Source organism: Tursiops truncatus, chromosome 3 (assembly GCF_011762595.2).
Source record: "Tursiops truncatus isolate mTurTru1 chromosome 3, mTurTru1.mat.Y, whole genome shotgun sequence".
NCBI lineage: Eukaryota > Metazoa > Chordata > Mammalia > Artiodactyla > Delphinidae > Tursiops > Tursiops truncatus.
The window spans coordinates 29,281,575-29,296,207 of record NC_047036.1 but is presented as its reverse complement, the minus strand read 5'-3'; the positions used below and the strand labels follow the sequence as shown (position 1 = coordinate 29,296,207).

The window sequence follows — 14,633 nt, the reverse complement described above, 5'->3', positions numbered from 1 at the left end:
TCTGCTCTGGAGCGGGTGGTGGCAGTGAAGGGCTGTTTCCCATTTCTGGAGGTGCCAGTGGTTGAGATGCGGGATGGCTCTGTGGCCTCCGTGTGTTTGGTTTTTTGGCCCTCCCAGGTATTCTGGGAGCTCCCTGATAGCCTTTCATAAATTCCTTTCCTGCTCAAATTAGCTAAAGCTGTTTCCTATTTGCCTAAAGCTAAGATTCATGGCTGATATTTTGGCTCATCACCCCCATATGACATTGTCGACTGTTCCAATGTGTCTTTGTCCCCGTGTGATTGCGAGCGACATCCCATCTCATCTCCATCACCCCAGCGCCCAGCTTAGTGCAAAGTAATGCAGAGCAGATCCTCAATGAATTGCTAATTCGTTAATTTGCAAATGAATTACTTAATTGAGGAAAAAAGTTTCCTCTGAAAATCTCAATCCATAAAGTAACAGCAAATGACACCGGGATGTTTCCAGTGGCTGAGGAGAAGCATGGCCCATTTTGGATATCCTTTTATTCGTATTTCTCATAGAAGACAAGTGCAGTCACAGAGAGTTCCATAGTGTTTAATTAAATATATGACTGTAACACACATTGGATACTTATAATACACTTAGCAGCACTGCAAAATGTTTGTAATGCATGTGGAAGTACACAGTCAAATCAGAGACTTTAGGTGTAGTGAACAATGGATATTTTAAAGAATAACCCCGAAGAGAAACAACGGGACTGGCAGAAATGCCATCTGATCTCCATCATTCCAGCTGTCTGATCACATATGCTCACTGCCTTCCTGACCAATTCTAAGTCTTGTAGCCTCTCTACAAATGCTCTGAAAACACAAGCATGCACATCTGAAACAGCCCACACTTGGCTTTTCTGAAGCAAATTCCCCTGGAAATGAGAATGAAGGGAGAGGCAAAGGCTGGTAGAAAGTCAGTAGAATAAGCCAGGGTGCCCTAGATTCAGACGTGGTTGTTTAATTGACCAAATTACTTATCAGTTTTCTTTTCATTTCACACCATATAGAACTAGCAGTTTACATCTCTAATTTATGCACTGTCTCTGACCAGGAGTTTTTCTTTCTTAATGAAATCCCAAAGAGGGTTGGTCAGAACAACTTTGTAATCATACATTATACAGTATATAATCAGGCATTAGCAGCAGTTATGATTATAAGAGTATGATACACAGATTTTACATACCTCCGGTAACAGACAGACATTCACACACTGAATTCAAATGATAATCTATGCTAACAGGATTTTAAAGCTGGAGGGACCTTGATCTTCCTTGAGACCTATCCCCTCCTTTCTTTGAGAGATTGTTTATGTATATGAGGGATACAAACTTACAGCTTCCAGTCCTGACTTAGCATGTAAGGTCGAGTAACTTACCTGTCTTGTCTGTGTCCCCATTTTCACATCAGGCAAAGATAATAATGGTAAGTACTTCATAGGACCTCTATGAATAAGATGCAAGAGGGCTGGGCTGGGCGTGAGGTTTCCTGTGATGACCTCTTCCTCGAGACTTGGCTCACGTTTCTACAGAAGGTAAATAACCGACCTCTGCCTGGTGGAAAATGTCTTCTGCTCTCACGCCAGGCAGGTTCTGCTTTTCTTCCACAAAGATGTGTACCACTCTTGTGGCATTTTCCCTGCCTGCCTTCCAGCAGGGAGCTTCGAACATGCCTCCATGACCGCATTTTGTGTTATAATGATTTGATTGCAAGCTACCTTTCATTAGATTTTTCACTTTATGAGGGCAGGGTCCCAACCTTGTTTGTCTTAGACCTCCCAGCCTACCGCTGTGGTTGGCACAGAGCAAGCTTTCCATAAATACTTGTCAAGAAAACGGAAGGGGTAATGCTTACAGAGGTGCTTTGAAAAATCACAAAAGTGCTGAGCAAATCTAAGGGATTATGGGACTATAGTCATTGCTAGTGATTCAGAGAAAAGCACTGGAAGGTACAACAGTGAACTAGTCTGATTATCATTAGGTCTCTAAGCCAACAGATAAGGTCTATGAGTCCACTATTTAAAACTCACTTCACAGACATCACAAAATAAAACCAAAAAGAAAATTTTAAAAATTAAAAGCACTTAATCTCCCCCCAATCAAACTAAAAACACAACAAAGAAAAAAGGCAAAACATAAATGACAACAATGAGGACAAACTCCCAAACAACAATATCAATCCTGGACTGATGTCCTTCCTGATCTGTGTATACCCAGAGTGGCAATGGGGATGGTATGGGGGCCTGTGTAGAGGCATCAGCTGCACTGCCCTGAGCTGAGACTGCTTCGCTGCCTTGATTTGGCTTGAGACAGCCTTTAAAAATTTATCTGGACCAAGAAATGCAAGAGGACCCATGTCAGATGTTCTCTATATCTTCGGGAAAATGGCCACAGTCGACTCACTCGCTGCATGGGCTTGTAATTCCTTCCCCCTGAAGTTTTGTGGCAACATTCATGGTGATAGAAATCAGGATGGTGGATGGATTTGGGTTGGGAAGTCTCTACACGTATAGAAACATTATGTCCTGGCTCACGGCTCGAACGCACCAGTGTCCTGAGTCAGTAACAGGTTCTTCCATCATCAGTGGATGCCCCTGGGTGGGAGGAGCAAGTGGGTCATGCTCTTGATAACTAAAAATAGAAATTCCAGGCTTCTAGTTGATTCTCTCTTGAGCACTTTTTCAGAAAAATGGAATAAAATGGTCTTTGTGGCTCCGTCTTACCTTCTCCACTTTTTGTAGACATGGCTGGCCATGGTGCCTCATATGTCATGAGGCCATTCCTCCCGCCCCTGTCTTCCTGGTAGCCTTTTCAGTTCGGGTGACCACAGGTCCCCATTTGCCTGGGACTGTCCCGGTTTACGCTTGTTGTCCTGCAGTGATTATTTATAACTTCCCCTTTCACTTGCAAAAGTGACCCAGTTTGGACAATACATTATAGAGTCACCCTGTTCTAAGTGAGGTTTGGCACTCGAGAATGGGACAGTCCCTAGTTAAGAGGAAGGCACATGACTTGGAGGAGATGCAGTTAGACTCCTGGGTAGCAAATCTTGATTCTATTCCTTGCTGAGTGGGGAGCATGGATAAGCTAATGTAAGCTACAGTTTCATCATCTGTAACGTAGAGAATGATCCTAATCGCACCCACCTCCCAGGATTATTGTGAGGATGCAGTGCGGAAAGATGTGTAGAGCATGCAGCACAGCATTGTACATAGTGATTCCTGATAATGGTGTCTCTTATTCTAATTCTCTTCTCCTTCTTTCTTCCGTTGCTCCCTTTTGCCCTCCCCACCCTTCCATCTTTTCCTCCACCCTTTCTTTCACTCTTTTCTGCTTTTTTTCCTTTCTGAAATAAATGAATCATTGCATTGCCTGGAGCAGAATGCTCCTGCCTCCTGTCTCTTGCCACTGAAGCAGGGAGGTGTGGTCGAAACACTGTTTCAGAATCCTGTGGACCATGTCGAGGGGCTGCTTTCATTTTGTCTTCTTTGTGCTGTGAGCGAGAGTGGGACTCAGTTATCTCTGTTCATCATGATGGTTCTGGCCATCGATTTCTTGCAATTCACTGGTTTTGGTAGAAGCTGGACATGGTGACATAGGCTTCTTCTTGACTTGATCTCAAGGAAGTGAGGATGGACTGCCCCTGGGCAGCAGGGTTCAATGTCAGGGTTCCGGGTTGGAATGGAAACAGAGGGGGCAGGGTGCTGTTTGTAGTTCCAGGGCCAAGCAGCAGGTCTCGGTACAGGAGAGGCCCATTCTTGCCACCTTCCTTGCAATCTGGGGACCTGGAGAAGGGGAGTCCAGGGGCATCACACACACTGATGTTCCCAGCCAGGCACCTGAATGACGACTCTCCTCTGAAAGTTTTTGGGCTGATGCCTACATGCTCGGAGGGCCAGTTGGGGCCCTGCATACCCCCTCCGAGCCTCTGCTTCTCAGTCTCCTCTAGCTGTGGAGGAAGAGGATCTTGCAGAAAGCCTTCTGCTTCGTCTCTAGCTTGAATGCCATCCACCTTATGAATCTGGCAGTCCAGGAAACTTTCAGGATTGAAACTCACATTCAAATTCTGCACCAAAAAAAAAAAAAAAAAAAAGAGAGAGAGAGAGGCATTAAGACTGCATCAGAGAGACACATCAGCAAATGTTCTGTTCAGGAAAAGAGCTCAAGAACTTTCCAACAGGGGTTTACCAGGGTATGTCACAGAATTACCCACATGTTCTAGTTGACTCTCTGCCTCTGGAGGTGCTGTGATACTTCAGGGTCTGAAGTATCCCTGGGGAAGTCTGGGAAATTCTGAGACTTGTATTTCATTTTAGTTTCCCACCTCCAGGAACCTGCAGCTGGCATCTTATGAGGGGCCCTAGTTATGTGATACACGAAAGACCGACACTTGAGGTTCAGCCATTCTTCATCCTGCAACCTCATTCTCGGCTGCCAGGATGCCTCTGACATAGTGATGGAAGCACCAGACGCACTCACTTTTTTTGGTTTCTTGCACAGTTGTTCCAGAGTCTTCTTATGATCAGGGAGACTGGGCCATATGATAGGCTTGATTCTGAAATAAAAGGACATTGAAGATGTAATGAATGGTGGAGGCAGCAGGCACAGTAGACCTTCCCACTGACTCTGAGCCAGGAGTCAGAAGAGCAGATTTCTAGCCTTGGCTCTGCCACAACTAGGTGGATGACCTTGGACAAGTGACTTGCTTTCTCTGGGCCTCAGAGTCCCACCAGTCCATAGAGGGGTTGGACCAGAGACCATTGTCACTGATCTACTCTGTGAACCAGACAACAATGATACATCCCTGGCCAAGGGCCCTGGAGAAAAGGAACAATAAGTCTTGGCAATGATGTAGCTACGAAACTAAAATCTGATCTGTTCATCTACTCCCCAAAATAGGCTTTGTCATCTTTCTTTTCTCTTCATTGGCAGCAACTCCTCTGCTCTGATTTTGGTGGAAGTGAGACATACTTTCAAAGTTACACAGGGAAATTGCTTTAGGGTGGTACTTTAGAAACTGGAGTATCTTGGGGGGCAGCGGGTATGTGACCCTGTGTTGAGGGCATCTTCCTAAAACATTAATAACTCTACTGAAGTGTGTCTAAATGATGAAACAAGCATGGCCCTATCATGGGGTAGAATGCAAAAGTCTCATGAATTTGTGTGCTGAAAGCTAAGACTTCAGAAACATTCTGCATTTCCCATGGGTCCCTCCAGCTGCCCAGGCATTCTGGGGGGATGGCTCTTACCCACTGAGGACACTTGGGAGGAAAGGTTTGCGGGGAGGATTTGCCCTATGTTCAGTTTATATATTTTTACCTCTTGTGACATTAACTATGGAAATTCATCAGTGCCTGAGGATGAAGAGGGATATAGGGCCCTGCAATTCCTGAAATGCCTTATTCCCCTTTGCAGTTTTCTCATCAATAAACAGGACTAGAGCTCTGACTGTCTGGAATCCCACATAAACACTCTCTTGATTAGTTAAAGAAATTCACCTTTTTTCCCACAACACACAGGCCAGAACGACCATCAGAGCCACAGAGAAGAAACTCAGAATGATGATAATTAGTAAAACAGGATCCATCTCCCCTGGAAGGCAAGGATAGATCTTGGTTAGCAATCATGAAGCGTGCCGTGGGGGAGACTTTCAGGATGCTTTGAGTTTATTTAGTAACTTGGGCCCATTTATTATTTCGTGAAAGTTGCTTTTCAGTAAACAGGATGATGTACTAGCTTTTATGGGGGAATTTGGGCTTCAGTAAGTGACAGTGTTGCTGAAACAGCCTCTGCTCACCGGTGCTGAATAGAAACGTGGAGACAGAGTTTTGGGTGAAATAGAAAAGAGTAGCTTTTATTGCTTTGCCAAGCAAATGGGGCCACAGCGGGCTAATGCCCTCAAGACTACGTGACCCACCCTGGAGGGGGTAGTGAGGAGTCTTATAGTGTTCAAGGAGCAGGGCGTAGTCAGCTTGTGGACATTCTTCTGATTGGTTGGTGGGGAGGGAATGGGGAGTCAGCATCATCAACCTTCTGGTTCAAAACAGTCTAGGGTCTACGTTCTTGTGGTCAGCAGTTTTCATCTGGTAGGGGTGTGCTTCCTGTTAAAAACAACTTAGGAATGTGTGTCAGGCCTTTAACTGTATCTCTCAGGGAACCATGAGTTCGGTGGCAGATGTGGCGGATTTATAATCTATAAATTGTTACCAGTTCCCCCGCCCAATAGCTATTCTTTGTTTCTACACCTTCACATTTCTCAATCATTAACTCTTGAGTCAGCCTTTCACTTCAAAAGACAAGGACACAGGAGCTTGTACACGGTTTCAGCACCGACTTAGGTGACCAGGTCCAGACCAGGTCCTGATCTGTCACTTGGAATTTAAAAGTGACCTAACATTAAAGACAGCAGTACCCCCTGCCTAACTTCCACCAGCAAGAGAGAGAAGCTGAGCAGGGGAATGATGAGAGATGCTCTACCCTGCAGCCTCAGCAATTCCTAGGGTAAGGACGGGAGGCCGGTGCAGCAGAGCTGTTCCGTGCATCCCCCAAAGGGAAGGTATATGTGGGGTGCTCTGGGTCCCCAGTGGTCTGCCTGAGCTATGCCCTTTGGTTCTTCTGGCTGTTCTCAGTTCCTAGACTCCCAGGATATCTTCATTATTCTAGAAAAGGAGACATGCGAAAGCCACACCAGCCTACCCATCTGCCACCCCCTATGGTATTCCCTAGAGGGACTTGGCGGCACCGGCCATTGGGATCCCAGTCTGAATTGGTAAACTAGAGGTAGTGGGTGGGAATTTTGTTCAGAACTAGTGGCTCCCAGGAGTGCCCAGGACAGTAAAGTCCAGAGAGCCTACATCAGCTGATCAGTGACTAAGACTCCTACTCCCACCCCTTCTTCGTTCTTCACAAAAGGGGCAAAGATGGTAGGTCATTTTTCAAAGAAAGTGTAAGAATGCCCTCTGGGGAGTCCTAACTTGTAGGTTTGTTTCATCTCTCTAGCTCTCACTGTCTCTCACAGACTTTGACATGCAAAGCACTACGGCGGGGGTGGGGGGGGTGGGGGTGGGGGTGGGGGTGGGGGTGTGGGGGTGGGGGTGGGGGTGGGGGTGGGGGTGGGGGTGGGGGTGGGGGTGTGGGGGTGGGGGAACAGACTCCAGTCACTTCTCACCTGGGCCATTGGTCTCTGGAGTTCTGAAGTGGAAACTTGGACTCCATTCACTCCAGAAGCCTTCAAAATAGTTGGTGTTAGGGATGGACCGAACTTTAATCTCATACATTGCATTGGGTTGTAGCTTTCTCTGTAGGAGCATCAACTTTGTGCTGGATAAATTCATGTGCTGAAGAGCAAAAAAAGGTCACTACATGTTTAAGGTGGAAAAAGAGGCGGTGCTCACATCTCCCAAATCATTTCAAGTTGAGTGTCTTTAGTCATGTGGGCATTCTCTGGAGGTTCTCTCATATTTGTTAGAAAAAGGAGCTCTGACGTGGAGGGGTTGGAAGCAGAATTGGGGCAGAGTGTGTGAGCTCACAAACAATGCTGCAAGTGGTCAAGGAGGGCAGTGATAAAATGGGTCTTTTTCTTTATTCAGGTGAGTTGGGCTCTCCCAGTCAGGGAGGGTATAAATCACTCCCAGGCCCCCGCCTTCCTTTCCACAGTCTAATCTCTTCTTTTTCTTTCCCTCCCATTTCACATCCCATGGAGAGATGAAAGGGAATGGTAAGGTTAGTGAGCAAGAATCATTTTCCTCTGGAAAGATATAATTCTACATCGTGAATAGCAATACAGAGACACAGTCTCTCCAATAACGTGTGTCATCCTTAGGAGGAAAAAGTACTCTATCAATTTGATGGGTAAAAAGTAATACCTCTGGTTATGTACGTTTAGATTTATTTGATTATTAGTTTTTTATACTTATTGAAATTACATATTTTCTATTTTGTGAGACATTTCCAACTTTCTTGCTAATTTTTCTATTGTCATATTTGTCCTTTTCTTAATGATTCATAAGACCTTTTTATATTTTAAGAATATTAACCATCTGTCAGTTGTATGTGTGGTAATTTAAGCCTAATTTCTTTTTTTTTTTTGCGGTACGCGGGCCTCTCACTGTTGTGGCCTCTCCCGTTGCGGAGCACAGGCTCCGGACGCGCAGGCTCAGCGGCCGTGGCGCACGGGCCCAGGCGCTCTGCGGCATGTGGGATCTTCCCGGACCCGGGCACGAACACGTGTCCCCTGCATCGGCAGGCGGACTCTCAATCACTGCGCCACCAGGGAAGTCCTATTAAGATATTTTTATATACATCTTCATAAATTTTATAACGTATAAATGTAGTTGACCTACATACCATCCAATCATTTTCGTTTTTTTCCTGACGGTAGGCTACCTCATGCATTAATTCTTTCACATACTTCTTTTGTAAGTGCGATGTATTAAATGTCACCTCAAAGTCATTTGCTCCCTTGCGATAGACGACTCTTATGTCAAAAGGAGCCTCAGGTTTAACTGAAAAGGAAAAAGAAATGAAGTCATTCTATGGGGTAGTCAAGGAAATAATCATAATTTTTAAAGTGCATCTACTCTGAAAATCACATTCCTTTTCTGGGTCAGTAAAAACCATTTCTTCTTCTTCCCGGTTCAAAGCCTGACTACATTTCCCACCCTCCCTTGCAGTTGGGTGTGTTCTTGTGAAGGATGTGGGTGGAAGTGATGTGCACCGCCTCCCATCCTGGCCCAGAAACCCCACATGTGTGACCCCAATGCTCGGTCTCCTTCTGCCACTTGGAGCCATACGTTGAAGAGAGTGGAGCCCCAGGATGGAGGAGCCCTGAATGTTGCTTTAAGGAGCACCACCCACAGGTTAGAAACACCCATTTTGGCTCTTACATGAGCAAGAAATAAACTTATGGTGGTGGAGATATATGTTTTAGGGCATATTGGTTACAGTAGCTAGTGCTAATTTTACGCAGAAAACATATTCTCTTCTCCTTTTGAGTACTAGAGGACTTGTTACTAACTAGCCCCGAAGCAGGAGAATTTGAACTTTGAGTCTTCATTATTCTGCTAAAACCGGGGGCCTTACACCTCATCTCAGTTACATGGAAACTGGGGATCTGCATCCTGGCCCTGGCTTATAACTTCTGGTGTAACTGCAGGTTGCCTGCTTCTTCAGTCTTGTTTGCTTTAGCTCTAAACTCCTCTCTGGCTTCTTTCTCCTGTCTACCTGCCTAGGATCAGAGGCACCATATATGAAATACTGTGGGAGGGAGAGAGGTATTATTTCAGGCAGAACAAACCCGGAGAAAGGTACTGAAATCCTATGAGCACATGTGTGTCAGGACACCTCCCACCCTTGACTTGGGGTTTCCCTGTCTTGGCGTCTTTGCTGTTCTTTCACTAAAGCCTGGGAACTTAGTTGTCTAGGGATGGGGCAGCCACTTGTTTGCATGGCTGATCTCAGACAGAGATTGGGAGATGCATAGGTTAAAATCTAACCTAAACCTATTGTTAATTGTTAATGTGTTCATCACAACTTCACACAGTAGACTGAGCTGGATTCCAGGCTATATGATCTGGGCTTTAAGACTGACTTGCTGACCCAGTAAAACGAGCTCACGTGGTGAAATTTGGCCCCCTTGTCATAATCACTTGCTCGTAGTGGTGGCTGCCTAAATGTCTCCTGCCTTGATTCCCCCAGAGGTACTGAAAAAGAGGAAGTGCTTCTTTCTTTACCCTTGGATGTCTTCTGCAAGGGGAAGTTTACCTTTTTTTACCCTTAGATGCACTATAAACAGGGAAGATACCCCAAAGGGAAGCAGGAGGAAAGGTAGTGGGTGTAGAGAAACAGAGAAGACTGTCAGTCCTTTGACACCAGCCAAGCCAGTTTCTACCTGCCATTCAAGGAAATGATTAAGAGTCACATTCTCAACAAAACCTTTGACACTGAATCCCTTGCTGCATCCCCATCTCCCAAGGCCTCTCAATAATGGAAGAATTCAGGGAAGAACAGACTAATGTTGATTACATACTTACTAAGTGCCAAGCTCTTAACTTATGACATCTTGCATCAACACTCACTCATTGCCAATATACTGATGAGGAAACTGAGTCTGAGGGGTTAATTAGCTAAGTTCAGCCCCCATAGGATGAGTTAATAAGATGTAAATCCAATTCTGTCTGATCCTGAGTCTCACTCTCCTTCATTTATTTATTTTTTTAAAAATTTATTTATTTATACAGTAGGTCCTTGTTGGTTATCTATTTTAAATATAGCAGTGTGTACATGTCAATTCCAAACTCCCAATCTATCCCTCTCCCCTCCCCTTCCCCCCGGTAACCATAAGTTCATCCTCTAAGTTTATCCTGTGAGTCTGTTTCTGGTTTGTAAATAAGTTCATTTGTATGGAGAACAGTATGGAGGTTCCTTAAAAAACTAAAAACAGAGCTACCATATGATCCAGCAATCCCACTCCTGGGCATATATCTGGAGAAAAACATGCTTCAAAAGGGTACACGCACCCCAATGTTCATTGTAGCACTGTTTACAATAGCCAAAACGTGGAAGTAACCTAACTGTCAGTTGACAGAGGAGTGGATAAAGAAGATGTGCTATATATATATATATATATATACAATGGAATATTACTCAGCTATTAAAAAGAGTAAAATAATGCCATTTGCAGCAACATAGATGGACTTGCAGATGATCATACTAAGTGAAGTAAGCCAGACAGAGAAAGACAAATATCATATGATATCACTTATATGCAGAATCTAAAAAGTGATACAAATGAATTCTCTCTCCTTCACTGAGCTTTTATTTCTGTGCTCAGCTCTCTCTTACTGGCTTGTGCAGGCTCTCCCCACACAGTTCTGCTTCTAAACCCAATGGTACATTTGAGCAACTTAGAAAAAGGTGCTCATTCCTCAAGCAACATCTTAAAAAGTTAATTTATTCTTGGCACAACTTGAACTATTATATGAATTTACCCTGACAAGAAAAGGGGGGAGACAGAAGCTGCCCCTCCAGGCTTACTGGGGACCCACACCTAAAGAAGGAGTTGTGAGTGAGGGGACCGGTGGCTGCAGGGGACCTTTGGCTCTGGGGTTTAATCAGCAGCATCTAATGTCAATTTAGTTAAATGACTGTTCTATTAATGAACTGTAGCATCAGGAACCAGAAGATGATGCTACTGGGAGACATGTCTCCACCACCGCTCATGCTGCTTGCCCAGGCGTGCTTTCCAGAGCCCCGAGGTGCTCACAGCACCCCTTTGTAGACCTATGCTACCAGCAGAATGCACACCCTGTCTCTCCTCTGGTCCCTCAGAGGAGGCGGCCGGTCAGGTTTTCCATCTGCTGGGTGGTACAGAATGTGGACTTCGAAGAGCACTGGGCATATGAGATCTGGAGAGTCTGATGGGGCAGACTGCCACCAAGAGCCTGTGGGCGTGCCCTGAGTGTTCACATGCTCACGCACTAAGATGCATGTGGGCCTTCTGTGCTGGGGTGGGTTTTTGTAAGAAGGGGCTCTCCCCTGGGGCTTCAGGACTCTGTCACAAGACTGAGTCTCTGCCCTCTCTGCCTGCTCTCCGAGAGTAAATACATATTTGCAAAGTAAATGATGAACTTGTAGATGTAGTGCCCTGTGTACAAACTGAACATCCATCCATAGCAGCCTAGTCTCCAAATGACCAAAACTCAGCTTGCTTGTGTCCCAATATCAGAGAGAGCCTGTCGTGCCACCACCCCTACGCACTCACACTGGTCGTGACTAATGTCTCTTTTCTACTCTCCCTCTGCTTTTTCTACAAGATGACTGTTCAAACATGGAACTTCTGCTTTTGCCCTTTACTATATTAGTGGTACAAAACTGAGACTAGATTCCAAGTTTCTCTTTGTCACCTCTAATGAGTATTGCTCTCTTACCTTTAATTTTCTTTTAGGAGGGTGAAGGGAGGGGGTTGAGAAGAGGGAGAGACAGAGCCATAGTATTTAAAACCAGAAAGAGAATGCACCTCTTCCATCACTTTGAACAGTATTCTCCCTACATACATGGTTTCACTTGTAAAACTCCATAGGTAGAATGAATACAAGAAGTTAGGATTCCATTGCACTGATGTACCATAACTGGCTTAGACATTCCCCTCTACCAGGGTATCTCTGAGGTTTTGAAAAAGAACCTTTCTTACCTCAGTGTGATAAATCTGTAAGTAATGGGAAAACTTTTTGTGTCTATATTCCCAATCTCTCTGATCATTTTATTTGCTTGGTAACCGAATGGTGAATTGGTAATTAATACTGACTTATAACCTGATAATCGAATGGATTTACTGAAATCCATGATTCATATTACTATGTGTATTATATAGAACCAAGGGAAACATACAGATAAATTTAGCAATTCAAATTGTACTTTTTTGGGAATATAATAATTATCACTTTTTCTGGCCAAGTGTAATATGTATATTCTACATACATATTACACTTAATATGTATATTCTAGGCCAAATCAGATATGACTATGCATCACTCCTCAATAGTGAGTCTCCTAGGAAGGTGTGATGGTAATTTCATGTGTCAACTTGGCTAGGCTATGGTCCCCAGTTGTTTGGCTAAACACTAATCTAAAGGTATTTTTTTTTTTAAGACATGACTAACATTTAAATCAGGAGACTTTGAGTAAAATAATTACTCTCTAAAATGTGGTAGGCCTCATTCAATCAGATGAAGGCCTTCAAAGCAAACACTGAGATTCCCTGAAGAAGAAGCAATTTTGTCTTAAGAATGCAACATAGAAATGCTGCTTGAGTTTCCAGACTGCCTGGTCTGCCCTCTGGACTCAAAACCACTATATCCACTCTTACCTGAATTTCTAGCCTTCTGGCTTGCCCTACAGATTTCAGACTTGCCAGCCCCTAAAATTATGACAGTCAATTCCTTAAAATGAATCTCTTTTTCTCTATCTATCTATCTCTCATCTATGTATCTATGTATATCCATCTATCCTATTGGCTCTGTTTCCTCTGGATAACTCTAATACAGAAGGCATATTTACTTTTAAAAATAACTTGATAATTTTGCTAAATACACTCACAGGTAGGTATGTGGGGAGAAGATTACAAGGAATTCAGGAAAAGGTAAGGTGAGGAAGGAAAAGACGTGTGTGGGTGAAGTACAGGAGGCCCAGCTCCAGTTAGGCACTTCACACAGATGAACTCTTCCTGCAATCTGTAAGTGTCAATCACCCTTTTTCATAGCTCAGTTTGAAGACCCTCAGAGTTCTCTCACAGTAAGAATAAATAGCATAAGCTTCAAACTTTCATTCCTCTTAAGAAATTATATGCATTAGAGAATTTGATATTTTCTATTGTAAATAGTTTTCATTATTTGTCTACTTTAACATACAGAAAGTTCAGACACAGATATCTGTCTTCTGATATCTGAAAAATGGCGACATTCCCCCATATACAACTTCTTACCTATTTTGACTATGTTCATTTTTTTGCAAGTCATGCTTTTTCTTCCAAGCTTCACACATATTTTACTGTCTCCAATCAGTAAGAATTTCTTTGTCTTGATGAGATACATCCCCTGCAGTTTATTAAAACTCAGGCAATCTACCTCCAAAAGGGCCCCACTGTAGAAACAAAAAAGGAATTTGTCTTAATTCAAGTAGGAGTTTCTGTATAGAAGGAATAGCATCACATCCACTTTTCATTTGTGTGGCTTTAAATTTGTCCATAGGGTAGATGCATATTTGAGAGAGAGAGAATTAAAATAAAATAGCTTTTTGCTGCCATTATAATCAGCATTGATTTACTCAGGCATTAGATGCAATTGAACCTGAAATAGTTAAAGCATGTTCATGAAAATAATGGAAAATTCTTATCTTGTAATAACTGATTGTTAGGAGATAAATACTTTCTTTAGGTGGGAAGGTAATTTCTTTTTTTGATATCCTGCAGGAATAAATTGAGAAAATAAAGCCTGTAAAGAAATATTGACCAAAAGAGTGTTAAAGGAAATAATAAAATAGTCTAAAGGATTATATACATAAAACCATATACACTTAATGGGTAATTTGGGAATTTTCATAGGCAATTTTGGCTGAGTTCCACTTTTAACTCATTAACAGACTTTAAAATCAACCCTTCTCCCCATGTTCCTTAGATTAAATGTTCTAGGAATTGAATTCTGTCACTTCTCTGACCTCCTATTCCCAATTAAAATCAGGCTTTCAGGAAACTGAAGAAAAGAGAATGTTGCCTACTATGCGACCACATCAAAACTCCAAATTGTACTCTTTTAAAAAAATTCCTATTTCAAAAAGAAAGTATGTTTTAGTTCCAGTAGTGGCAGAGTAGCCTATACCACACTAACCATCAACATGACTACCGAAAACTTTGAGCAAGATAGTTTTGAAAATACTATTTAAAAGCATTGGAGAAGAACCAAAAGCAGGCAAACACTAGGAGAATTTAATTCTTTAGAAAAGGGTGGATTAGATCCTTGTTTCTAGGTTGTATTTTTTTTTCGGTATGCGGGCTTCTCACTGTTGTGGCCTCTCCCGTTGCGGAGTACAGGATCCGGACGCGCAGGCTCAGCGGCCATGGCTCACGGGC

General features: G+C 43.4%; 1 protein-coding gene across 2 annotated transcripts in view; it reads right to left on the bottom strand.

Moving 5' to 3' along the window:
* Window positions 1-540: 540 nt before the first annotated feature.
* Window positions 541-14,633, bottom strand: part of IL7R (interleukin 7 receptor) — a 29,347-nt gene continuing 15,254 nt past the window's right edge. Inside the window, exons 3-8 of one of the 2 annotated variants that reach the window (XM_004322254.4) lie at window positions 13,491-13,648; window positions 8,357-8,514; window positions 7,179-7,347; window positions 5,509-5,602; window positions 4,490-4,565; window positions 541-4,076 (exon numbers count right to left, since the gene is read on the bottom strand). In XM_004322254.4, coding sequence (XP_004322302.1) covers window positions 3,573-4,076; window positions 4,490-4,565; window positions 5,509-5,602; window positions 7,179-7,347; window positions 8,357-8,514; window positions 13,491-13,648 — 1,159 coding nt within the window. In that variant the 3' untranslated portion in view covers window positions 541-3,572. Of the gene's footprint in view, window positions 4,077-4,485; window positions 4,566-5,508; window positions 5,603-7,171; window positions 7,348-8,356; window positions 8,515-13,490; window positions 13,649-14,633 lie in introns of those variants that run through there. The other variant, XM_073802054.1, reaches the window with a different exon arrangement.